Here is a 27,726-nt window from a genome sequence, read left to right as displayed (position 1 = left end):
TTTAAATTTTTTTTAAATATTTTATTTATATTTCTTTTTTTTTCTCTTTAATTAGATAGGTTTCTGGGGATAGATTTAAGTTTTGAAGTTGAATTTTCTTTTAGTCCAATGAAACTTATCTTCTCAGACTTACAAACTAAACTAGCCTTTTGTTCTAACATTCTGAAATTTAATAAGCCAGGGAGAGTTTATCCTATTGATAGTGTTTATAGTTTAACAGACTTCAATCATAAATCTTCTTAATCTTCAGCTCTTCTCCCAGAAGAGTCCAAATCACTGAGTGAGTTCTCATAAATTTCAACTTCATTCCATCTTTTGAAGTTACCCTCCTCAGATTTTTCTCTACTACCACTAACTTTACGGAGAGAGATACAGGATTGCAAATTTTTCTAATGCAGTTGGATAGGATATTAAAAAGTGAAAAAAGACAAGAGAATAATTTTATGCTTATAATAGTGAACACTATATGTATAAAACTTTTATGTATTAAATACCTGAACCAAAATAAATAGAAATAGATTACAAATAAAGAAATGGAAAGAAGCACCAAAACTTGATTGGTCCATGACAAATCAAACACAGGGGCTCCAAAAGAAGAAGAAAGGAGGGAAAGACAGAGATGACTTCTAGCAAAGATTGCAGAATAAAGGTAAAGCACAGAATTATTCTTCCCCAACTCTTAACAAATAACCCTAATATAGTAAAAAAACAACAAAAACCTATAGTAATGCTGAATGAACAAGTAAAGGGTTGTAATTTAAAATTGTAAACTTCAAAAAGTGGCAGCTAGGCCGGGCGCGGTGGCTCACGCCTGTAATCCTAGCTCTCTGGGAGGCCGAGGAGGGCGGATTGCTCAAAGCCAGGAGTTCAAAACCAGCCTGAACAAGAGCGAGACCCCGTCTCTACTATAAATAGAAAGAAATTAATTGGCCAACTGATATATATATATATAAAATTAGCCGGGCATGGTGGCACATGCCTGTAGTCCCAACTACTCGGGAGGCTGAGGCAGAAGGATCGCTTGAGCCCAGGAGTTTGAGGTTGCTGTGAGCTAGGCTGATGCCACGGCACTCACTCTAGCCTGGACAACAAAGCGAGACTCTGTCTCAAAAAAAAAAAAAAAAAAAAAAGTGGCAGCTAAAAAGAAAAAAAAAAAAGATTATGGAATAGTAAAATGTTACTACTGAATCCTGTTTTAAACACTCATTACCAAATGAAGTCACTCTGAAAAGGCTGTATGATTCCAACTACAGAACATTCTGGAAAAGGCAAACTAAAACCATGGAGACAGTTCAGTTAGACAGGCTATGTAAGTTCAGGAAATCTACTGTACAGTATGGTGACTATAGTTAATAATAATGTACAGTATACTTGAAAACTGCTAAGAGAGTAGATCTTAAATATTCTCACAACAAAAAATGATAAGTATGTGAGGTGATGGATGTGTAAATTAGCTTGACAACCATTTTACAATGTGTATATATATCAAAACATCATGTATACTGTAAATAAACATAATTTCCATTTGTCAACTATACCTTAATAAAATAAATAATATAAAATTATGGAGACAGTAAAAAGTCAGTGGTTACCAGGGGCTTATAGGGAGGGTGAGGAGGAGTGAATAGGTGGAACACAGAGAATGTATGGGGCAGCAAAACTATGCTGCATGATACTGTATGGTGGAAACATGTCATTCAAGATCTGTCAAAACCCATAGAATGTACAACATAGACAATGAATCCTAATGTAAACTAGGGACTTTATTAATAACAATGTATCAATATTGGCTCATCAATTGTAGTGAATATACCACACTAATACAAGATACTAACAATAGGAGAAATTGGAAGGAGATAAGGGACATACGGGAACTCTATACTTTTTGCCCAATTTTTTCTGTAAATCTAAATATTAAAAAAAATCAATTAAAAAAACTTAATTACTGATAAAACCTAGCCAATTAAGTGTCTAGAGGATCCCTTGAGCCCAGGAGTTTGAGGTTGCTGTGAGCTAGGCTGATACCATCCATGGCACTCTAGCCCGGGAAACAGAGTGAGACTCTGTCTCAAAAAAAAAAGCATACAACTGTGACAATTATGATTTCTGAAGGCAATGTAAATATCACAAACCATGAAAATGCAAATATAATACAAAAATACTGGAAGGTAGTAAAGAATGAGAGGAAGAACCTATGGGATGTCAACGTCTGTATTGACTGTATTTACAATGTCTGTATTTATACATGGGAAGGAATCAATATCACCTAGAATAGAAATGGTTTACTTTATCCAAAACATCCATAGAGTATTTTCCTTATCTATATAGAGCTATAAGGAAATGTTTTTTAATTAAAAAGAAAAAGAAAAAAAACTGTACCTCAACACTAAAAGCTTAAGCAGAAAACTCCTAACTTTTTAGAAAATGAAAAAAAAACCCAAAACAAAAATCAACCTTATTAGACAAATAGATTAAAATAGAAGAACATTTACCTCAAAAATTTAGAAAAGAGCAAAGTTCTAAGAAAAAGCAAATAATAAAGAGCAAAATTAAATAACTTAGAAAAAAAGAAAAGAATTAGTACATAAATAAATAAAAAGGACTTTAAAAACCATGAGACAATTAAAACATTCTTAGCATATAGAAAACCCAAAAAGATTAACAACAAAAATGTAAGGCAGGTATTAAACAACTGCAGTTTCTTTTTCTGATTTCATTCAATACCAATATATACACATTCCTGGTTGACTGAGGAGGAAAGAATGATGGCTAACAGAATGTTTTTATTAGAAGAAATAGTTGGCTAATAATTATTTTTTATATGCTCCCCTAATAACAGGATTGCTACAACAACCTAAAAACCTTGAAATGTTATTCCTCACTTTTCAAATTAGCAAAAGGAAAAAAACCCCCAAAAAACAACAGAGATTATACTCCACACGGATAGAATACAATGAGAAAAAGAGTAACGTTCTTGAACAGTGAAGTAGGTATATGCTCTTTTCCTTTTCCTTTATAGAGATGTCACCAGTAATAAAGTTGAGGAATATGTCTAATGAACCCCCAGGCTAAGGAACACCACTCTATCTTTTGAAATAGACCATGGTATAATGGTGAATTTTAGAACCAGATAGCATATTATGCCATACAATTATTTGGTAAATATTCCATGAATCTTACTTTAGGAATGATGTGGCTGCTAGAATTTATTTAAAACATGTTTTCCTCAAAAAATGTTTAATGTTAACTTATTTAAAACTTATATATACTAAGAAAATTAAGGAAAAAAAATCACCCAATAGTTATTGAGCACTTTACTAAGTGACAGGCACTGTTCTAATTGCTTTGCATGTATTTTTAACCCTCCCACCACTATAAAGTAGACTTTACAAGATAAGTAAGCAAAAACAGAGAGGGAAAGTACCTTCTCAAGTTTATGTAGCTAGCACTGTAAAGGGACTAGGATTCAAACTCTTAACAGTCTGCATTCTTAATGACTCTGTTAAAAATTATCACTATGAATTGAAGGCTCCAAATTTTCTCCAGTAATAATTTGCCTCAGACTCAATTTCCACTGTCATATAATCAGAGACAGTTATTTCATTAGATTTAGTTTTAATAAATAAATACATCTGGAAGACTTAAAAATATTTACCTGCATCCAGTATGCCCTGGGCCAGAATAGCGCCAAACTTGGCCATGACATCATCATGTTTATCATTGATGACTTTGGAATACAGCTGTCTGAACTGATTCACCTGAAGGAGCAAGAAAAATAATTAGTTTAATTCTATGCATTTGTGGTGCCATTTTAGACCAGTGACAGATTGCTCAAATGGTAATGTGACTTAGTTCTCAATTTCATAACATTCAAAAAGAGAGGGATATGGACCAGACTTGTAGGCAGGAAAGTTCTGTGGTTGAAATCATGGGTGTTAGGACTTTTCTGGTGTAGGAGCACCAGCTCTGTTTTCAATCCTCATTCCACAGTGGATGATTCAAGGTCAAGGGAATGTTGAATGCAATTTCATACCGTAACACTGTTAGTCAGTAAGCCTAAACAGTCTGAGTGAACACTAAGACTTTCACTGCACTTTGAATTACAGCTACTCTGCTTACTATCAAACTTGCAGTTTTCCTAAAAGTAATCCTTCAGTTCCACCTGTAAATAAACTACCCTTCACTCAACCCGTGTGAGTATTTTGGATTAAGTATATTCACATACACAGTAAAGATTTTCATTATGCATACATATTAATTTTCTGAGGACTTGTCAGAATCAGCACTTTTATCATAAGTAACAACAAAATGGAAAATGTACTGACTAACTTTAAGTAGGATTACTGGTAATTTCTGTTTGCTTCTTTTTTTTTTTTTTTGAGACACAGTCTCGCTTTGTTGCCTAGGCTAGAGTGAGTGCCATGGCGTTAGCCTAGCTCACAGCAACCTCAGTCTCCTGGGCTCAAGCAATCCTACTGCCTCAGCCTCCCGAGTAGCTGGGATTACAGGCATGTGCCACCATGCCCGGCTAATTTTTTCTATATATATTAGTTGACCAATTAATTTCTTTCTATTTATAGTAGAGATGGGGTCTCGTTCTTGGTCAGGCTGGTTTCGAACTCCTGACCTCGAGCAATCCGCCCGCCTCGGCCTCCCAGAGTGCTAGGATTACAGGCGTGAGCCACCGCGCCCAGCTTCTGTTTGCTTCTTTATCCTTTTCTGAATTTTCTAAGATTTGTATGTATTACTTTTATAATTAGAAAATAATATTTATAAAATATATTCTTTATAAATAAAGGGAGAGATTCTTTTAAATCTGTTTGGGTGACAATAAGGAAACTATTTTATGCTTCTTCTACGTCTTACACTTCTGTTTTCCCAACAGTGCTTTTCAAATGGTAGGCACCCAGGAAGAAGTCTGCTTGTTCAAGAAGCACATGATCATGGAGCTCCCCAAATCTGCCAAAAGCAGAAAATACCAAATTTGAGTTTCCTAATAAAATGACTTCATCTGCATTACATATTCTTCATAATCTTTTCCCCTCTTCATTTGTCTTGGTCTGGGAGACCACAATGTGATATGGTGGCAGAGTAATATAGAATCAGACAACCTAGCTTACAAGTATCTCTGCTCTTATAAGCTGTTTGGGTAAGTTACAAGCTTTTCTGAGTTTCTGTTTTTTTGTCTCTAAAGGGATGATAGCACCTACCTTACATAGTTGTTGTAAGGATTCCATGAGGTCACATATAAGTAATGTAATATGTAAAAGACTTCTCATGGTGCTGTCTTAATATATGGAGGACGAATCCTACCAGTCCTTCCTATTATCTCTGCAACTAAGTAATATATCTGCTAACAAAATAATATTCCTTAAAGATGGCTCTCATTTTTTATTCATAGGCATCAGAAGAATATAGTGGAGAAATAATGAGCTAACTTGGCCACTGCCTACCACATGACCACTTGTAAGCCACTCACTTCTCTTGGCCTTATTTTCTTTAATTATAAAAACCCAGCATGATTAGATCATCACTAAATTTCCTTCTAGTTAAAAAAATCCTAAGGTTTGATGCTTTTACTCTGGTTCACCAGGTCAAATTCCTTTGATTCTGAACTTATTTTAGATGAACACTTACATTACCTTATTTAGGATGGAAATTTTTGTGCTAAAGGTTTATGAAATATTTCATGAACTTATAAAAAGAAACACTGAACAAAGCACTGAACGTACATTATAGGGAAGGATTTAAATATAAAATTGCACTCAAAACGATAAGAAAGTATTCAGTAAAAATGAAAGATGGACTAAAAAAATATCAATGCAAACATAACACCAGCTTATACAATTAATATTAAGTAGAATACTTAAAAAATCTAGTTTTTATCATTTAAAAATTTTTCCTCACATTTTATTTCTTGTGTATCAGTAGCTTAATTTTCATTATTATCATTCTTGGCAAAGCATTATTTTAGTGGATTAAATTTGGAAGGCAACTTTAGATCATTTGGTCTATTCTCTCTATTTCACAGATGTGAAGATTGTAGTGAGGTGAAACAACTGGCATGCTTACTATCACAATTAATGGCAAGCAGGGGGAGGATCACAATTTTCTAACTTGATTTCATTGTTATGAACAGTATCCCAAGCCGGGCGCAGTGGCTCACGCCTGTAATCCTAGCACTCTGGGAGGCCCAGGCGGGCGGATTGCTCAAGGTCAGGAGTTCAAAACCAGCCTGAGCAAAAGCGAGACCCCGTCTCTACTATAAATAGAAAGAAATTAATTGGCCAACTAATATATACATAGAAAAAATCAGCCGGGCATGGTGGTGCATGCCTGTAGTCCTAGCTACTTGGGAGGCTGAGGCAGGAGGATCGCTTGAGCCCAGGAGTTTGAGGTTGCTGTGAGCTAGGCTGACGCCACGGCACTCACTCTAGCCTGGGCAACAAAGCCAGACTCTGCCTCAAAAAAAAAAACAAACAACAAAAAACAGTATCCCAGCCAACAAAACCCAAAACATAGCATTTGTAGGACAAAATCATATCAACTTGCCATTTTATATTACGAAAATCTCACAAAACAGACAATTAAAATTTTAGGCAACTCTGTGATCTATTATATATGAGTATCCAAAATCTACCTTCTCTAAAATCATGCAACTTTAACATTCATCATGTTCTTAACTCTATACCTTATACTGCTGGAAAAAAGCCTTCTCTTAGATGTCAGGGGAAAAGAAATGAAGTTCCTTGGAGTCATTTCTGTTGGTACTTATCACTGGGTATGTCTCTTCCTTTCTACCTTTTCTATATTCCTGGTCATAGAACTGTAGCTGCACATTAAGGAACCATGTTTGCAGTTTTCTTCCTTTTTTCTGTAACTTTACATCTGTGGCTATGACTTCACTTATGTCTTTTTTCTTTTGTGAAATCCTTGAGACCAGATGTATTTTGGAATTATTTAGAAAGCTAGCATGATGCATATATATTATTCAATACACCAGCAGAGTGTGGGGGAACATCCCGTAATCAGACGAATTACTATTTCTGAAGCAGTGCAATATATGAATATTTATACTGGCATAATGGCTATAAATGAGTTCATAATTGGGTCAAATGAGACCTTTTTTTTTTTTTTGAGACAGAGTCTCACTCTGCCCAGGCTAGAGTGCCATGGCATCAGCCTTGCTCACAGCAACCTCAATCTCCTGGGCTTAAGCAATCCTTCTGCCTCATCCTCCTGAGTAGCTGGGACTAAAGGTATGCACCACCATGCCTGGCTCATTTTTTCTATACATTTTTAGTTGGCCAATTAATTTCTTTCTTTTTTCTTTTTTTTGAGACAGAGACTCACTTTGTTGCTCAGGCTAGAGTGAGTGCTGTGGCGTCAGCCTAGCTCACAGCAACCTCAAACCCCTGGGCTCAAGCGATCCTCCTGCCTCAGCCTCCCAAGTAGCTGGGACTACAGGCATGCGCCATCATGCCCATCTAATTTTTTTCTATATATATTAGTTGGCCAATTAATTTCTTTCTATCTGTAGTAGAGATGGGGTCTCGTTCTTGCTCAGGCTAGTTTTGAACTCCTGACCTCGAGCAATCTGCCCGCCTCAGCCTCCCAGAGTGCTAGGATTACAGGCATGAGCCACTGTGCCCAGCCTAATTTCTTTCTATTTATAGTGAGACGGGGTCTCACTCTTGCTCAGGCTGGTTTCAAATTCCTGACCACCAGCGACCCGCCCCACTTCAGCCTCCCAGAGTGCTTGGATTACAGGCGTGAGCCACCATGCCAGGCCAAATGAGACCTTAAAAACAAACCTCTTTTGAGTTTTCAGAGCTTTTTGGATTTTGTAATTGTAGATAAAGGGCTATGAATTTACATAACTTCTTTATGGCTAGTTTCCAAATCTTTCTTTACAGTTCTGACTTTTTTCCTATGCTCCAACTATCTTATTTCCACCTAACTTGCTGTCATCTCAAACTCAACATGTCTAAATGAAAAGTGTCTTTACTTTTCCTTCAAAATATTCTTGCTGATGCTATTGTGATTTTCCCATTATCAGGATCCCAAATTATGTTTTCAGCTCCCTTTTCAATTTCATTATTATTATTTTGTTAATGGTAATTTTTTGTAGCTTTTTTCTTTGTTATTACCACTGATACCATAAGAGTCCAAGCCCCTATCTTAAGGCAACAGTATGATAATATAGATAGACTACTACTTATAAATGTGTTATGCTATAAAATATCATCTTATAAAATTTCATGCTTATAAATTCATCCTATAAAAGTTGACATATTTCGCTACAGAAATATCTCTAGGCTATCATGATGCCCACAAAAGCCTAATCTACCCAAACCATGATTTATTTTAGAATTGCAGCAGCTTACCAAGCTTGTCTAAATATGATCCTACTTCCAAATAGGGTACTTGTCAATGGAGGGAGAAGCTTCCCTGTATCAGGCCTTAGGCCAGATGGCATCAGTAAGGAGGAGCACCAGATTCTATTCTTACATTGTAATATTTTCATGTGATTTTATGTATGATATTTAATATATACATGTTCATATTAACTGCTAAGCTTCATTTAACAAGAGAAACAAAAAGTAGATGTTTCAAAAAGAGGCGAGTTGGGTTTATGTGAGAAAATAGCTCTAAGGACCTACAGAAGAACATTATTCTAGTTAAATGTGAACCTCTACTCTGGGAGGCCAAGGCAGGCGGATTGCTCAAGGTTGGGAGTTTGAAACCAGCCTGAGCAAGACCCTGTCTCTACTAAAAATAGAAAGAAATAATTGACCAACTAAAAATATATATACAGAAAATTAGCCAGGCATGGTGGCGCATGCCTGTAGTCCCAGCTACTCGGGAGGCTGAGGCAGTAGGATTGCTTGAGCCCAGGAGATTGAGGTTGCTGTGAGCTAGGCTGATGCCACGGCACTCACTCTAGCCTGGGCAACAAAGTGAGACTCTGTCTCAAAAAAAAAAAAAAAAAAAATGTGAACCTCTGGTCTAAGGGCTTTCTAAATTGGGTGTATGGGTCACATAGACCCAGGAACTGGGTGAGTGTGAGCCAGCGAGAAACTGACAGGTGCAAAGCAAAGATGTACTGAAGGTACTTCAACTAAGAGCACCATAGGTAGAGCTAAGTGTTAGGGATGTAACATATATTAATAATTATATAAAAACATCTCCTTTGGAAATTTCCTTTGTGAATCTCACAAAATATCTGAGAAACTCTTCTTTTGGATTCCTCTGAGGAAGGGTTGTAATTCTTGATGAAATTAACATTTGATCTTTGTTTTCAAGCTGTTTACACTTTATTTCATGGACTCTTTGCAACCTCCCAACTAGGACTCTGTATCCTTAAGAACTTATTCTTTTTCAGTTTTTTTTTAACAACTTTTTTTGGGGAAAAATGTTGTATGCCACCCCAAGAATATTAATGTTGTTTTGCTGACAATTATCAGATTAAGGAAAGATTATGATATAAGCTGTAGTCCACAAAGTTCTTCATCATTTGCTTAATAACAGAAGACAATGAAATAGACTTATACTTTCAGAATTTATAAGCTGAGTAACAACTTCACTTTAAGTGGCAGTGTTTTCTGAAAGAATTTTTGAGTTTTACACCGTCACATATAGTTTTGCTTTTGTAGTCAGTGATGTACACACTGACATTTGCCTACCAGTTTATATAAATGGCAATGGTTACTAGCTATAACTTCATTTTAATATACTTAATCAAAAATTATTCAGAATCCAAGATTCTGATACAAACTGAAGATGGCAATTTGCCCATGTATTTACTAAGATTTAATTCATTAATATTTCTTAGAATGATTAAAAATTACTATTTAAACTGCTATATTTCTTCACTTTTTCTAAATATAAAACTTATTAAAGTTGAATGCTTTTTAAAACTATCCAACCTATCCCCAAAGGACTCTGCCAGTGTTGTTACAGAGGTTGTGATTGTAAAATCAATAAAATCCTACAGCAGAGGATGGGAAGATGGTAAAACATTTGTCTTGTTGATAATACAAGTCACATGAAAACAACATGTGATGTCAAAGTGAATAAATGTCTATATATTAGTGTTAGAGGAGGTACATTCCATAGCCTAAACTTACTTTTTTTTTTTTTTTTTTTTTTGAGACAGAGTCTCACTTTGTTGCCCAGGCTAGAGTGAGTGCCGTGGCGTCAGCCTAGCTCACAGCAACCTCAAACTCCTGGGCTCGAGTGATCCTTCTGCCTCAGCCTCCCAGGTAGCTGGGACTACAGGCATGCGCCACCATGCCCGGCTAATTTTTTTATATATATATCAGTTGGCCAATTAATTTCTTTCTATTTATAGTAGAGACGGGGTCTCGCTCTTGCTCAGGCTGGTTTTGAACTCCTGACCTTGAGCAATCCGCCCGCCTCGGCCTCCCAAGAGCTAGGATTACAGGCGTGAGCCACAGCGCCCGGCCCTAAACTTACTTCTTTAATGACATTACTCAGTTGGATAATCTCCAAAAGCTCAGTTGAAGATCAAAAGCAGAAATAAAAGATATAAAAGATATTCATGATAGCTGTTATACTTAAAAAAAAAAAACAGAAATGTGGGCTGTGTTTGGAAAGATATTTATATACTCGAAGATTTCATTTATTAAGTAATATATTATAAAAACAGGATGAGAAGCCAGATTCTATCTTTGCAATATATAACTTTTGGAAGTCTTAGAAATGATTTTGAGACACAGAGAGAAAAGGGAGAGAGAAGCACTGGATAAATGAAACAAAAATGATAGCAACTGCTTATAAACTGAAATTTATTAAACAAAATTCTATAAAATTAGAATGAATAATCAATGACTTGAGTTCTGAAAATTTTTCTTTTTCCACCCTCGCAAATCTACTTTTCTTAAAATGAGGGTGGTGTTCTATATCTGCTCGATGAGGCAGAAGACAGAATGTCAATAGTTTTCTGTTGTCAATTTTTTTACTACTTCCCATATTTGAGCAGAATTAATAGAAGGAGCCCTAACTTTAAGCCAAGAATAGAAAGATCTGGGCCAGGTGCGATGGCTCATGCCTATAATCCTAGCACTCTGGGAGACGGAGGCGGGAGGATCGCTTGAGGTCAGGAGTTCGAGATCAACCTGAGCAAGATCCTGTCTCTACTAAAAATAGAAAAATTAGCCAGGTGTGGTGGTATGTGCCTGTAAGCCCAGCTACTTGGGAGGCTGAGGCAGAAGGATGGCTTGAGCCCAGGAGTTTGAGGATGCTGTGAGCTAGGCTGATACTGCAGCACTCTAGCCCAGGTGACAGAGCGAGACTCTGTCTCAAAAAACAAAAAAGAACATAACAACATGAGGCTTAAGAGACTGTCATGAGGAAATTTTAAAATAGGTATTTCGAAATCTATTACAAAGTCAACCACGGGGTAGATATGGATTGTGAAGGATATGTGAAAAGGATCTCTTTGGGAAAGTTGGGGTGTGAGTCTTTTCCCCTTGCTCCAAGCCCAGAGAAAGGGACTTCAGAGGGACCCCTTGGAGCATTCTATATGATCAGGGGTCACTGTGCTCTAACATCTGACACATGAGAGGCATTAGCTATCAGCTGAGGTACTAGAACTGACAGGCTATATATTTCTACCCACAAGAAGGGCAAAATATGCAGGAGGGTTTCTATGGAGTAAATGTAGGTCAAGTGGGAAGAAAAAACATCCTACAATCATTTGAAACCCTGCCCAAGAAGATTGCCCAGGAGGGTGAAGACATTCCAACAGAGAATGTGGACACACTCATTTCTAAACTGAGATTGTATATATGATATAAACTGACTGCAGGACTTTTTTTATTACCTTAGAAGGATAGATTAGACAAGCCATGGGCTGCCTGAGTTTGCATCCTATATCAGAGGAACTGCTAAATAAATTCTAAAAGGTCTGTGGAAGGCAAAAAAATTTGATTTTATGATTTTATCATCCCAAGAGTTTAAGCATGGCTATATACTTAAATTTAAAACATCATAGTCTGTTAAAAAATACATTTAAAGAGCATTATATATATATATATATATACACACACACATATATACATATATATATATATACACACACATATATATATTTAAAGTTTTCCCATTCTCTCAACCCCCCAAAATACTTTACCTTCCTGTGACTTCAGTGTTTGAAGCAAAAATGTCCTCAAAGAAGTTAAGTTACTAAAGAAAAGCCCAAATCGGCTCCCTTCCAGAGAATTTCTTTGCTCACCTTTGGACAAGTGATTTCAGTCTGCTGGATCATGATGAGAGCTGAAGCTATGAGTGCTCCTTGCCTCACATAGTTCACAGGGTCATTTGTCATGGGTTCTAGCAAATTAATAGCTTCCTGAAAGAATTAAAAAAAACAACTTTAAATAAGGTTGATATGGCTGGATTTTCAAATTACAATCATGTGCCTCATTAATGATTTTACAAGACTCAATTTTAAAAATTAAATCAAAACAAAAAAGAAATAAAACTCCCAAAACAAAAGATTCTACTTGCTAGTAGAATAGCAAAACATATTAAATCAAATAGACTAGAATTAATTTCATGGTTGCATTTTCCAAGATGACAAGCGATGGAATTTTCCAAAATGTTTATTAGTACTTATTTCCTCAATATCTTATTTTTCAGAATATCAGTTCTATGAAAAAGAACTCTTTTGTTAAATAAGGTTAGGACTTCCTGTATACTATGTATCATCAGCTCTTGCAGATTCAAATGTATATATTGTATCAAAGGCTCTAGGAATGTGAATATCATACCAAAGGCTCTAGGATGCCTTATGTTAAAGAAAGCACTCAAACTTTTTTTTTTTTTGAGACAGAGTCTCGCTTTGTTGCCCAGGCTAGAGTGAGTGCCGTTGCAGCAGCCTAGCTCACAGCAACCTCAAACTCCTGGGCTCAAGCAATCCTCCTGCCTCAGCCTCCCAAGTAGCTGGGACTACAGGCATTCGCCACCATGCCCGGCTAATTTTTTGTATATATATTAGTTGGCCAATTAATTTCTTTCTATTTATAGTAGAGACGGGGTCTCGCTCTTGCTCAGGCTGGTTTCGAACTCCTGACCTCGAGCAATCCGCCCGCCTCGGCCTCCCAGAGAGCTAGGATTACAGGTGTGAGCCACCGCGCCCAGCTCAAACTTTATTTAACTCAGCATTTGTCCATTGTATTTCACCAAGAACTCTTTGCCCCATACAACTTCTATTAACACCCTGCAGAATATTTGGGAAGTGCCACTTTATAACACACGTCCCTTATAAGGTAGGTATAAATCTGGGAAGACTTAGGTAGGTATAAATCTGGGAAGAAGAGAGAAATGGGTTCACAATGATCAAACATTTCTTAATTCAGTCTGTAACTTCTCAAGTATCCTTCATTCCAAGACCAAGGAAAAGAAGAACAAACTGAATCCCTTTTTAGAAAATGACTTTAGACTCTTCCACATGTAAACTTATTTATATATTTTTAAAATATATAATAGCTATTAACGGATAATACACATACCAGATATGTGCATTCTTTCTCTCCACTTTACTGAAAAATGTAATGACGCTGTGCTGAGGAGTATATTTTTCAAACACATATTGTCAATATTCTTTATGAAGTCATGATACCAAATTTCTAACTTACAAGTTAAAAGATAATATCTTGGCCTCTGAGGTATGTATAATAATACAACTTCAAAGGTATATTTTAGAAATAAACAGATGTTTTGGGTTTTCAAGAAATAAAAAAACCAAAGCACCAAACCTTAGATAGGTACTGATAACATCACACAAATTGTCTAGAAATAAAGCAGACTTGTTTAATATGAGTAATAAAATTTTCTCATTGAATTAACTTGTCAGATGCTATGTTTCAAAGAACATTTGCTCCTAGATATCATATTAAGTGTAGAATAATCTGGAATAGAAAAAAAAATCTAATTTACATTTAACTTATGAGGCCTGATATAAATGTCAACTAAAGACCTGAGGGGGCAAATACTTAATAAAACATCCAACTATATTCTCCCTTTGTTTACAGAAGAGATGTTTCCTTGATTAAAAAAAAGGGTCAATTTCTATAAATTGCATCTTATATACCCAACACATCTCTAGTAAAACTGAAGATATATTTTCATGTAAGCAATTCTCTCCCAAAAGAAGGTAAAGATTTAAAAAACTGTGAGGAGGCTGGGCGTGGTGACTCACTCACGCCTGTAATCCTAGCACTCTGGGAGGCTGAGGTGGGCGGATCATTTTAGCTCAGGAGTTCGAGACCAGCCTGAGCGAGAGTGAGACCCCATCTCTACTAAGACAAATGGAAAAAAACGAGCTGGACAACTAAAAATATATATATATATAAAATTAGCCAGGCATGGTGGCGCATCCCTGTAATCCTAGCTACTTGGGAGGCTGAGGCAGGAGGATTGCTTGAGCCCAGGAGTTTGAGGTTGCTGTGAGCTAGGCTGATGCCATAGCACTCTAGCCCGGGCAACAGAGAAAGACTCTGTCCCCCACCAAAAAATGAAAACTGTGAGGACAGAGACCATGTCCATGGTATCCTTAAATTATCTTGCCATCCATTATTCATACAGTAAATATTTATTGAAAACCTACTATGTGCCAGGTTGATTTTAGGTTTTTGTAATGAACATTTTGTCTCAGGGACTTTATATTTCAGTAGAGAGGAGACAGACAATAAACAAAATAGGTATAAAATATGCCAGGTGCTATGAAGAAAATATGAAGGGAAGGAGACAGAATAGTATGAAATATTAGAAGGGGATATCTCTCTATAAATTTTTAACCAGTCTTGCCACAAGTAGTGAAAATACCTATTTTTATTCCCAGCTTCAATAATGTTTTATGTGACTGGAAAACATTATTTGTATCCAATACCAATACCTTTTGTTAGAGAAAAAGTTAAGCAAAGTAAAATTTAGATTCCTGGAATCAATACATAAACTTACATCTATGTTTTGTTTTGAGTTTGGACAATAGATGATAAAAAAGTGACTCCCTTCTCTCTGATGTAAAGACACTGTAAGCAGAACCATGTCCTCTTACACACACACACACACACACACACACACACACACACACACACACACACACACACTCTTTGTTAAAAGAAAGGCCTGCCTCTAGGAGGTGGCCAAGGCTTGTGCATGAGAGGTAAAGCATGATGATTATGTCACTGCTATGAATCAAGAATACTTGTTATTTAAGTAATAGCACATTTCTTTATGAATCTCAAAATGAATTATGTTTTCAGATCACCACCTTGCCTAACTCACCTCTTTCTTTTGTTACTTTTGAGGGCTTAACACATACCAGGTTATCCCTCAAGATTAGAGATGAGAAAACAGGAAAATAGCACATAAGTAATTTGTTTCAAATAGAAATGTTGCCAAATGAACAGATTTTGGTGGCTTCGGATGAGAACCTTAATTTCTATAATACTAATTATACAAATCAAACATGTAAAATAACCACGTATAATGACTGGAGTAGTTTCTTTAAAGAAAAAACTATTAATATTTTGTTTTATTTATTTTTAAAGAAATCAATGATTTCTAGGAAAAATTCAACAGCATTGCTTCAGTTACAGCTATCCATGTAATGTGATGGTTTGTTCTTAAGCAGCTTTGGGCAATCCAGCATAGTGAAGTGAGAGAACACTGGGAAGCTTTGTGAGTCTTATAGATCACACTACACTTGTATTTTTACAGCTGTTACATAAACTCTTCTGTGAGGGAAAACTGTGGTGCCAAGAAAGAACTGATCCACTGGCTTCAGGTTTTACCTTGTTTCCTGTACCAGCACAGCAGATCCCCAGGGCCATTGCAGCTCCATAGCGCACATGAGGGTTGTAACTCTCTGACAACAAAGAAACAACACTTGGACACTGTTCAGGGGTCCTGATAAGAAACAAAAAATAAGAGTGTTATGGGAACATATTTTAAATCAAGATGGAAGAATTTTAACTGAGTTTTTTTAAAAGTAATGGGAAACAATAGAGCAACACATAAACTGTACAATTAAAAATCTCCCACAGAATTCTAATTAATAATGATAGAAAAAGAAATCTACCTTCAATATTCAGAGAATGTATGCAAAGAAAAAGGGTCCTGTTAGTGACTCCTCATCCACAGCCCTAAATTCCAGTCATTGCCTGTGCCTCCTCCATGGCATACGACAGCCACATGGGGGATAGCGCACTGCTCTGCATCCATCTTCCTAGTTCCTGGTCACTCTGCATTTTGTTCCAGAAGACAAAAGTCATTTAAAGTGACTCCTGGGTGTTTCTAAAGCTGCATGAAAGATTTAAATCCCCCAGTATTACTTTAGTTGAATACTAAACCAGCAAATAAATCTTGATAATGAGGAATATTTTTTTTGCCTTTAGCAATTATTTTTGCATTGGTAAGAATTAAAAGAAATTGTTCTTTTTCATCCTCTCCATATTTGCAGCAAAGAAAAAACAGGACAAACTTGACTAATGAAGTACCTGACCTCATTGTTTAAAGGATTATCATGGTATGGTAGCTATTCTTGAGGAGCAACAGGACTGGGGCAGTTGCCAGAAGAGTATAAGGTGAGCTTTTGGAAAGCTGGTAATGGTAATGTTATGATCTTGAATTGGGTATTAGTTACACAAGTCTATGTAGTTGTGAAAATTCATCAAGCTGTAGGCTAATGATTTTGTGCACATTTTTGGATGTATGTTAAACTTCAATAAAAAGTTTTGGTTCTTTTTAAGACAGAGTCTCACTCTGTTGCCCGGGCTAGAGTGCCATGGCATCAGCCTAGCTCACAGCAACCTCAAACTCCTGGGCTGAAGCAATTCTCCTGCCTCAGCCTCCCGAGTAGCTGGGACTACAGGCATGTACCACCATGCCCAGCTAATTTTTTTATCTCTATATTTTTAGTAGTCCATATAATTTCTTTCTATTTTTAGTAGAAATAGGGGTCTCACTCTTGCTCAGGCTGGTCTTGAACTCCTGAGTTAAAATGATCCACCTGCCTTGGCCTCCCAGAGAAAAGTTTTTTTTTCTAAAAGACCATCCTGTTATGAATGAAAGTAGTTATTACCCACATCAATTCAAATCCATAATTCTATATTGGAATTGTCCTCTACCCTCAAACTCTAGTACACGGTAAATTTAAATTTCAAATGGAATAGAGCCAAGTTTATGAAAACTATTATCTATTAAAATGAAATTTTGCTTGAAAGAGAAGGTTGGATCATTTCCCCCTACAACAGAAGTCTATCATTTTTTCTTGAAAAATGTTCTCAGTTTGATTAAACTTTCTTTTTTTTTTTTTGAGACAGAGTCTCGCTTTGTTGCCCAGGCTAGAGTGAGTGCCGTGGCATCAGCCTAGCTCACAGCAACCTCAAACTCCTGGGCTCAAGCAATCCTTCTACTTCAGCCTCCTGAGTAGCTGGGACTATAGGCATGCGCCACCATGCCCGGCTAATTTTTTCTATATATATTAGTTGGCCAATTAATTTCTTTCTATTTATAGTAGAGATGGGGTCTCGCTCTTGCTCAGGCTGGTTTCGAACTCCTGACCTCGAGCAATCCGCCCGCCTCGGCCTCCCAGTGATTAAACTTTCTTGTATGAATAATTTGGAGATAATACTAATGGCAACAATGTAGAAAAATAGTATGGTGTCAGAAAAAAAGGAATGTACTAGAAAATGGAAGATCTGGATGTTAGTTCTAGCTTTGCTAATTTGTTAGTTATGTGACACATTAGGCAAGTCACTTAGATTTTTTTTCTCTGTAATCTGAGATAGATTTTTTTTTTTTGGAGATAGGATCTTGCTTGTTCTGTATAACAGATGTCTTCCTTTTTTTGAGACAGAGTCTCGCTCTATCACCCTGGGTAGCGTGCAGTGGTGTCATCATAGCTCATTGCAACCTCAAATGCCTGGGCACAAGCGATCTTCCTGCCTCAGCCTCCCAAGTAGCTGGAACTACAGGCATGCACCACCACGTCCAGCTAATTTCTTTATTTTTTGTAGAGATGGGGTCTCAGTATCTTGCCCAGCTTGGTCTCCAACTCCTGGCCTAAGTGATTCTTCCACCTCAGTCACCCAAAGTGCTGGGATTATAGGTATGAGCCACCATGCCCAGCTGGAGATAGGTTTTCTTGACTATTTTTCAGAAATAATATAAAAAATGAACAAATAACTGAAAATACAGTAATAACATATATGCTTTCAGTTAATCCATAATGAGAAATATAAGAATAAGTTATATATGAGGAAACCATGAAGTCTAAAACTCATGTTCTAGTTCCTGTTTTATCTCTAAATAGCTGGGCCAATTTTGACAAAGTTCAATTAACCAAACATTCCATGGTTCCTTTCCTCATCTGAAAAAAGAAGAAATGGGACTAGAAATTCTGTAAGGTCTGTTCCAACTATACAATTCTATGGTTTTTAAAAATGAACCAATTATCACAGGTTTAAACCAATGCCCATTATTATAGGACAACTTTTCTTATGAAATAAAAATGAAATTTATAGTGATATTACACTAAAGGGTTGTTGGAAAGTTATTCTACAACCTGTAGTTGACACCATCATTTAACTTTTATTTTCATTCCTATTACGCTAAGAACCTAAAAGCTCTTTCCATAACTTGATATCCCCAAATCCTCTGACAAACTCAAGTATTTTGCCATCTAATTACCAATAAAACCATATATATTTTTATTATTTTTTTTTAACTAAAAGTAGACCTATCATTCAAATCTTCTGTATTTTTTTTACCTCTCATAAATTATTAGCACAGTGCTAGCTAGGTACTATAGATAAAATAGTTTTTATTACTTAGTAAGGACAAAGAAAGCGAAACTAAATTTATATTTAGAGACTTCATCAGTAAGTATTTTCTACTAGGTTCAAGGCCTAATGGCACTGGAAAATATACCAAGCCCTGTTCCGCTCCCCCTCCTCCTTAAACTTATAATTCAGCTAGATAATCAAAACCAGGGAGAACGAACATACTTGTGAGTTATTACTTCATAAGGCTAATTAAGTATCTTTTAATTTTATTTAGGTGTTCTGATGTTATGAGCAGGAAGACCAGATGGAGGGGCCAGGGAAGGCCTCACAGGTGAGGTTTATATTGGGACTTGAAGGATGGGCACTATTCTGATAGGAGAAGGACGAATGTTGTGGGCAAAGGAATGGACACTGGAATGTGGGAAGCAAGCGTGAGGAAATGTTAGTAGATAAACCACATGGATTTTGTGTAGAGGAATAATGGAAGATAACATTAGGAATAAAAAATCAGGACTATTGGCACAATAACTACTTAGGGGCATGGCAGGTAGCAAGCTTTCCAATGATGGCACCCAACCTTCTTTTCAACCTTCCCTTTACTATATCAATTCCAGACTCCATACCAGTCAGTGTGTTACTCACTATCCCTCCCAGGTTCTACCTTTTTCTATTTCCTGCCTCTACTCATACTATCATCTCTTTAGTCTGCCTCCTAAATCTAGAATATTAAATCCCATGCAAGCAAGAGCTTGGTTCAGCACAGGTATGCCTTATGGATGTGTCTGCCCTAGCAGGCTAGTTGTTGTGAAGAATGAGATAATGGATGTGAAATAGCTTCAAAAACTGCAAAGCCTGGGTCTTGGTTTAGGCTCTCTCAGTACTTAGTATGTAACTATCCGCCAATGATTCGATTCTGTGGTTCTAAATCTTTTTTTGGATTAGTCTCCTCTCTCAAAATGCAAAGACACACATAATTTTGGGAGTCTAATCTTTAAATGTAAAATGAGAGAATATATCCTCTGAGGTTTTAATAGCTAATTTATATAGTTATCATGTAAAGAAAATGAAAAAACAAACAATCTCATTGCTCTTAAGTATTGCTACCCTTGTGGTTCATCTTGAAGAACAATATTATAAGCAGCAACAAGTAAAACTGTACAACTTTACAACAAAACTTTACAACAAGTAAAACACTGCTTTAATGTCAAGTATATAATTCAGTTTTAATAAAAATAATTTGTGATTTTCTGCTTTAAAAAATGAAACACACACTGAAATAAGGTAACTAAGTTCTGATTTGTTGTTTCAATAAAATTTCTTAGCTTGTAGCTAACAGTCATCTTGTCAATGTTACTATTTGTACAAACCTTCCACAGAGGAGGAACCGTGCAAGAGGCATGAGCACAAGTCACTACTATATCATCCAACTATCAACTGCACATATGAATTCTTTTCTTTCAACACACTGGCTTTTAACTACTGTTTCTTTATTGAATGTTTTGTGCAACTTCAACGTTAAATCATATTAATAAATCAAGACGCTTTCAAGAATATGTCTTTCTTTCCCCCCTCTAATCTATCTTCACTAAAGGAGGAAAAATACAGCAATATATGCACATAGGCAGAAATACTGTCCCAAGCCTGGCCATCACAAAGGGAATTTCTGCAACCACCCTCCCACCCCGCGACACTGCATGAAAGTGCATAATACCACAAATTATGCAGTGAAGTTTCCCACATTTGGTGAAATCAACAGAGCCGGCAAGCCTAAAATGCGATGGACAAACTGCACCCTGGGAAAACCACCTTTGTTGTGCCTATGGAATCCAACATGCTAGCTAAGTATTTGAAGGAAATTTTTGAGGCTACAAAACTTCAGGATAGTCCCTTGGTAGAATTATCAGTTTATAATTCTCATTAGGTAAGTGCCACAGCATCAGAGGATTAACACAATACACAGGAATTAAGAATATACCCATCCCTGTTTAACTCCCCTATACTCCTTAAAAAGAGTTCCAAATAAACTGAGCAGCAACCTGAATTTCTAAGTGCCTACTGGATGTCTTTAAGCAAATATACCACAAACACCTTGGTCAACATAAAAAATCCCATACAGACAGAAAGGAATGAAGAAGGGCACTGTACCCCTAAACTGCCTGTCCTCCCAACATGACCATTCATCAATACACCCAGGAAGCCCACATCTCTAATCATTCTCTTCCCTCACTCCCTATGTCTAATCAATTGGCCACCAAGTCAAGTAAAACCCTTAAATCTTATTTGTTTCTAGAAATAATGGCCCTGATCACCTCTCACTGCAAATAATACAATGATTCCTTAAATGATCTTTCTTTCATCTCTTCAGTTTGTTGTGCTAAAAAGAAAAGGGGGTTTAGAATAAAAAAGACCTGGATTCCAAATCTGGTGCAGCCATTTATTAGCAGGGAGATAATCACTCTAAGCAGGGAGATAAATCTCTCTAAGCCTTAATTGCCTTATCTATGAAACAATACCTGCTCCTCCTTATGCACACTGGCGAGAGTTGGTGGTATGGTAGAGTAAAATACTATACTATCATCCTTGGTATCTAGTGTAATCAGAAATTGGCTTTGGATCAGAACCAGAAATTTGGCTAATGTTGTAGTTTGGGCTCTTATTATTATTATTTTAAAGATAGGGTCTCATTCTGTCGCCTGGACTGGAGTGCAGTGGCATGATCATAGTTCATTGCAGCCTCAAACCCCTGGGCTCAAGCCATCCTCTCACCTCAGCCTCTCAAGTAGCTGGGACTACAGGTACACATCATCACGTCCAGCTAATTTTTAAATGTTTTGTAGAGACAGGGTCTTGCTATGTTGCCTGGGCTGATCTTGAACTCCTGGCCTCATGTGATCCTCTTGTCTCGGCTTCCCAAAGTGCTGGGATTACAGGTTGAGCCACAGTGCCCAGTTCTGGGCTCTTATTTTTAAAAAAGGTAGGGTAACTCATGACCAAAGGTTCATTCAAAACAATATAAAGCAAGTTGGATATTAAACCCAGAAAGCTGGTTATATTTAGGGTTTTGACCTCTAGGTTTCCTCATCAATGTTTTAGGGAGCTAATGGCAGACAGAATACTTAGCAACCTGCCCCTTGGCTGCAGCAAGGGCAGGATATTCCAGGGAAAACTGACTCATAGGAAGGAGCTTATCCTAAAATCATAAAACTTCATTTATATTATGATCTCCACTTGTTAAAAAAGTATTACATTTAGAATAAATAAAAGATATTGTATATACTATCCTTAAACCAATCACAAAACTCAAGTTCTTTTCTTTAGTAGAAAAATCTGAAAGGAGACAGAACTTAGACTTAGGTTTTGTTTTCCAAAGGGCATTAACAATTTCAGGAGCTTTAGAAAAAACTTTGCCTGGGAACATAAATACTGGGAGCCTAATGCAGAGCTTTACCTAGTTGACGGCAATAAAGACAGAGATATGTTGTGAGGGCTATAAATTCAAAAGCATATTAAAAGAACATGTCAGGTTCTCAGTCTAGTAACAGTTCCAACTTTGATACATTCTTTAGGAAAAAAAAACAAGTGTTAAAACAAGGAATGAAAAATTCTTTAATAACTTAGCTTAGACATTTAATCTTTTCAAGAGTATAATAAAACCATAGTATTCTTATATGTTTACTTCAATGTTTCAGCAGGCAGCTCTAAAAGGACAAAAAAAACTTTCTAAGCAATGACTGGAATGCAAACATTCACTGAAAGCAAAACTTCTGCACATTAATCTCTATACACACATGTAGACATATGATGTATGTATATATAAAATTTTTTTAAAGTAACAGTTAATAAAGCAATAAAATTATATCACCATTTTGCAACTTATAATAAATTAATGGATCTCAGCATGATTACCAATGTCTGCTAACATCATGAAAAAAGAATTAGCCCTTATGTGTACTGTCAGCCCTGCCCCTCAAAAATACCCTGAATGTGATCAAGCTTCTAGATCCAACTATCAACTTATAGAAAATAGAGATGATCAAACAACATATTAAATTACATACAGAGCAGCAAAATCCATACTGTGGGAAACTGAGCAGGAATAATGACCTGGTTTCTTCACCAGGCGCATGCCTATAGTCCCAGCTACTCGGGAGGCTGAGGCAGAAGGATTGCTTGAGCCCAGGAGTTTGAGGTTGCTGTGAGCTAGGCTGACACCACTGAACTCTAGCCTGGGCAACAGAGTGAGACTCTGTTTCAAGAAAAAAAAATACAAATATACTTCAATTCTCAGAAAGTGTAGTTTACTTCTGACATTTAAGCAAGTATTCTGATAATACAAGTCCGTTTCTGATTGCTGTTTATAGTGATTACTGAAGGCTTGCAGAGTTGAGTAAATCTCCACCAAAATATATTTAGGTTCTTTATGATCATTAACTATATAGTATAAGAATTGTTTTGATTAAAGGACATCAGGTAGTACTATAGAGTTTCACTTCTTTTTTTTTTTTAAAAAAAATCTTATCCTTTTGTTGTTAACAAAAGCAGATACAGTATGAGCAGCACTCTGGGAGTAACAACCTGGCAAACATTGTCTGTCTAGATCAACTTTCACACTGGAATCCAGTCAAAAACTTACAACAACCAGGGGAAAGCTTAATCAAGAAGCTACTGTGTTGTGGTAAGGGAACAATGTGGTGTTTTCAATTGTCCACCTACTGTCCCCTACTCCCCAGACTGGCTGTGACAGTGAAGACAGCAGCCTGTACTCTTGGTATAGTTGCCGCCTGAGGAAGCAACACAGACCTTACTCTCGCAGAAATGTGCTTGTTTCAACATCTAGCACAATGGCTTGTCTTCATTTCACCTGTCTTAGAGAGTTCCCGGAGCTGGACTGCTTTCCAGTCAGCATTTGCTGAAAATATTTTATTTTATTTTTTTTTTGAGACAGAGTCTCGCTTTTGTTGCCCAGGCTAGAGTGAGTGCCGTGGCGTCAGCCTAGCTCACAGCAACCTCAAACTCCTGGGCTCAAGTGATCCTTCTGCCTCAGCCTCCCGGGTAGCTGGGACTACAGGCATGTGCCACCATGCCCGGCTAATTTTTTTATATATATATATCAGTTGGCCAATTAATTTCTTTCTATTTATAGTAGAGACGGGGTCTCGCTCAGGCTGGTTTTGAACTCCTGACCTTGAGCAATCCGCCCTCCTCGGCCTCCCAAGAGCTAGGATTACAGGCGTGAGCCACAGCGCCCGGCCTGCTGAAAATATTTTAAAGGCAAAAGTACTGGCTTCAGCAGCCTAGGGCAAGGGATAATAGGGCAAGCAATAAGCAGACTGAAAGGCCTGGGAAGGAAGAGGTTGAGAAAGGAAATAGGTGGGATAATAACGGCTTTTAAAAGCTCTTGTGTATAGCAATCAAATTAGGAAGACCAACACGTGGCCAAGGTTGGATGCATGCTCAGGAAAGGCCTGGGAAACCCTCAACTTTCACCTCAGGCTCTGTCTGCACAAGCAGGAGGTGAAGGTGAAGGCGGAGTAGTTAAGACCTGGCTCAGCTTGAAGGAATGCTCCAAAAGCAAGCCAAGCAGCCATCTGGAGAAAGAGTATGCTATTTACACGAAACAGCTCACACAAAGGTCCTACAGTGGAATAATGCCTGGCATGTTTGACAAGCAACAAGGCAGCCAATGGTTTGAGTGCAGTGAAGAAAGGGAAGAGCAAGCGAAGACAGGGTCAGAAAAATAATGAAGGGGCAGATCATGTAGGGTTTTATAGGCTGTTACAAGAACTATGGTTTTTTCCAATAGTGAAATGAAGAACCATCAGAGGATTTTGAGCAAAGGAATGATATGATTTGACTTGTTTAAAAAGGTCTATTTTGGCCTAGGTGTGGTGGCTCACACTTGTAATCCTAGCACTTTGGGAGGGTGAGGCAAGAGGATCACTTGAGCCCACGAGTTTGAGGTAGAAGAAGGAAGACCAGTTAGGGGGCTCCTTGGAAATCCACTTAAGATATGATGATGACTTGGTAAGATGTTAGTAGTGGTGGGTTTGGGGGGTGGGGAAGAGTTTTAAATTGGCATATCTTTTGAAGGTAGAATCAACAGAATTTTCTGATGGAGAAAAGGGTATGAGAGAAAGAGACAGAAAGGACCCAACTACCATTAACAGAGATAAAGAAACTATAAGAAGAGCAGATCTGCAATTAAAAAAAAGAGAAGTTCAATTTTGTACAATTCGAGTTTGAGATGTTTCATTGACATCTAAGAGAAATGCTGATTAGGTAACTGGACATAGGAGTCTGAAGTGTGTAGGAAATGATATCTGGGCTAAAGATACAAATTTGGGAGTTTCAGTATATAGATAGTATTTAAAGCCATAAAAGTGAATGAGATCACCAAGTGCACACTGAGGGGAAAACAGATCAAAAAATGAGTCCCAGTGGAGTCCCAATCTTAAGAGGTTGAGAAGACTAAACAGAACAAGCAAAGGAAACTAAGGAGGAACAGCTAGTGAGGGAAGAGAAAGAGGAAAAGATCTACTGGGTCAAATGCTGCTGTAAAACAGAACAGATTACATCATCATCTTTTTACACAAACAGAAATTAAAGCTCAGAAATATTAAGCAAGTTTGTCTTAGGTATGTTGCTTGTCTTGTTTGATGACCAGAGTCATAGCCATCAGGCTAGAAACAGAGTTTCAGGAGTTTTTTTTTTCAAGTTGATGGAAACTATAATAAAAGTAAACGGAGGGGAAAAATGAGGAAGATGAAGTCAACTGAGGACACTGGGGGGGTGGGGTGGGAATCTACATATTAAGGGAGTATATAAGAGTCAGGAAAGATTCTACAAGAAAGACACAGAACCCAGATGGGGCATATTTGAAGCCAAAAGAGAATCAGTTTAAGGAGAAATGCTTAGTTAATACTACTGAATATTGCATAAAATCAACAACCAGTATTAATTAGTGACTTTCCAAGCATTGTAGTAGAATGTTGGGAACAAAAATATGATTATAAGGGTTACAGACTATGCGTGGTAAGAAGAGAAAAAGACAGGTAATACTTTTAAAAAGTTTGTTAATGAAGGAAAGAGACTTATGGTATAAGAAAGGTCTTCTTTTTCATTATCTGAAAACCTGAGCATTCTGCCAGAAAGATGTTAGAGGTGAAGGAGTGAATATTCAAGGCACAAATTCTACGTGAGAAAAAGAAAGTACCTTACTCAGCAAGATTGCAAAGGAGATTATATCTATATATATTAAAGAGTTAGGATCAAGAACCTAACTGAAGTCAGTCGTGGAAAAGAATGATAATTTAATCCCAAGGAATGACAGGATCAATGAAAAGAAAGACATTTTGAGGAGTAGACAGTGAAAGGTGGTGGAGCTTGTATCAGATTTATTTTTCATTAAAATACAATGTTAAAGTTATTCGGGACAGTGAGTGAAGGAGTCTAAGGAGAACAGATTAAGTTTGGAATAGCTATTCTTACAGTTTTAGCTCTTTCACTGATCTGGTCAAAGAAATGAATTAGAAAGCTGAATAAAAAAGTGGCTGAGAAATATTTGCACTGTGGGTCCTGCTGAAGTTAGCTAGTATTAGTTCTACCATGTCTCTATTACAGTTATCAATATACTTGTTTGCATCCACCATAAAATTATAAATTACATGAGGGCAGAAAATGTTTATCTCATTCATTACTGTACTTCCATAAGCATATGGCACTTAGTAAATACTTCACAAATGAGTGATTATGTAATGGATACAATCCCCATAATGGTAAAAATTCCTTAATGGTTAGTCTTTGATAGATATTATAAGGAGAAGTAAAAAAAAAAAAAAAAAAAAGTCCTTGGCTGTTTAAGTTGTCTTCCTAGACCTATAAGAGACATTAGACTGCCCTTGCAGGTCAAACATAGAATCTGTTCAATAAACTTAAAAGGCATCAGGGAGAAAATTCAGTATCTTAGAAAAAATGCCCCAAATAGGTTTTTTGGTTATAGTTAGAGGCTAAATCTGACCTTTAAGCTACTTTAGTAAGAGCTAATTTATCTTAAGTTTTAGGGGAGTGAAATATTCTACACAAATGAAATTTCTAGATATTTGAAATCCTACCCTAACACTAAGAATCATACTTTTATATTTATTATCATTTTTGGATGGAAATGATAATACATTTCGTATTTCCTGGCATCCAAAACATAGTTAAACAAAGATGATTTAGCCTTTTCTTAAATACATAGACATCATCACTATGCTATCAATTATACCACATAAGTCTGTGGAGGGCTGAGTTACATAAGGGCTACAAGCCTCTACTCTGCATAGGCCTGTATGTTTGTACTTTTACATTCTTTTTTTTTGTTTTTGAGACAGAGTCTCAACTCTGTTACCTGGGCTAGAGTGCCGTGGCATCAGCCTAACTCACAGCAACCTCAAACTCCTGTGCTTAAGTGATCCTACTGTCTCAGCCTCCCGAGTAGCTGGGACTACAAGCATGTGCCACCATGCCCGGCTAATATATATTTATTTATTTATTTTAGCTGTCCAGCTAATTTCTTTCCATTTTTAGTAGAGACGTGGTCTTGCTCTTACTCAGACAGGTCTCGAACTCCTGAGCTCAAAGAATCCTCCTGCCTCGGCCTCCCAGAGGGCAGTGTACTTTTAAATTCTTGATTTGTTTTTTTCAGTTGACCCTGCTTGCTATTGTCAAAGTGCTTGTTCACCTTTTGTTACTCTAATCTGGATTAGGCAGGGAAACATGTTTGTTAAAACTGCCTCAAGTGAATTTATCACTGAACATTCTTTTGTACTATTTAGATTTATTGCCATGTGCAAATGCTACTTTCATTAAAGAGGGGGGACAGGCCAAGGTTGTGTGTGTGTATGGAGAGTAAAAAGACTTGAAGTGG

General features: G+C 36.9%; 1 protein-coding gene across 1 annotated transcript in view; it reads right to left on the bottom strand.

Annotated features, from left to right (window-relative positions):
• PSMD1 (proteasome 26S subunit, non-ATPase 1) overlaps nt 1-27,726 on the bottom strand; it is a 99,527-nt gene that overhangs the window by 13,751 nt on the left and 58,050 nt on the right. Inside the window, exons 17-19 of the mRNA XM_012749386.3 lie at nt 15,825-15,939; nt 12,260-12,376; nt 3,656-3,758 (exon numbers count right to left, since the gene is read on the bottom strand). Coding sequence (XP_012604840.1) covers nt 3,656-3,758; nt 12,260-12,376; nt 15,825-15,939 — 335 coding nt within the window. The remainder of the gene's footprint in view (nt 1-3,655; nt 3,759-12,259; nt 12,377-15,824; nt 15,940-27,726) is intronic.

Source organism: Microcebus murinus, chromosome 8 (genome assembly GCF_040939455.1).
Source record: "Microcebus murinus isolate Inina chromosome 8, M.murinus_Inina_mat1.0, whole genome shotgun sequence".
Classification (NCBI taxonomy): Eukaryota; Metazoa; Chordata; class Mammalia; order Primates; family Cheirogaleidae; genus Microcebus; species Microcebus murinus.
Note: the sequence above shows the minus strand (reverse complement) of the source record. Positions and strands in the feature narration are given on the sequence as shown.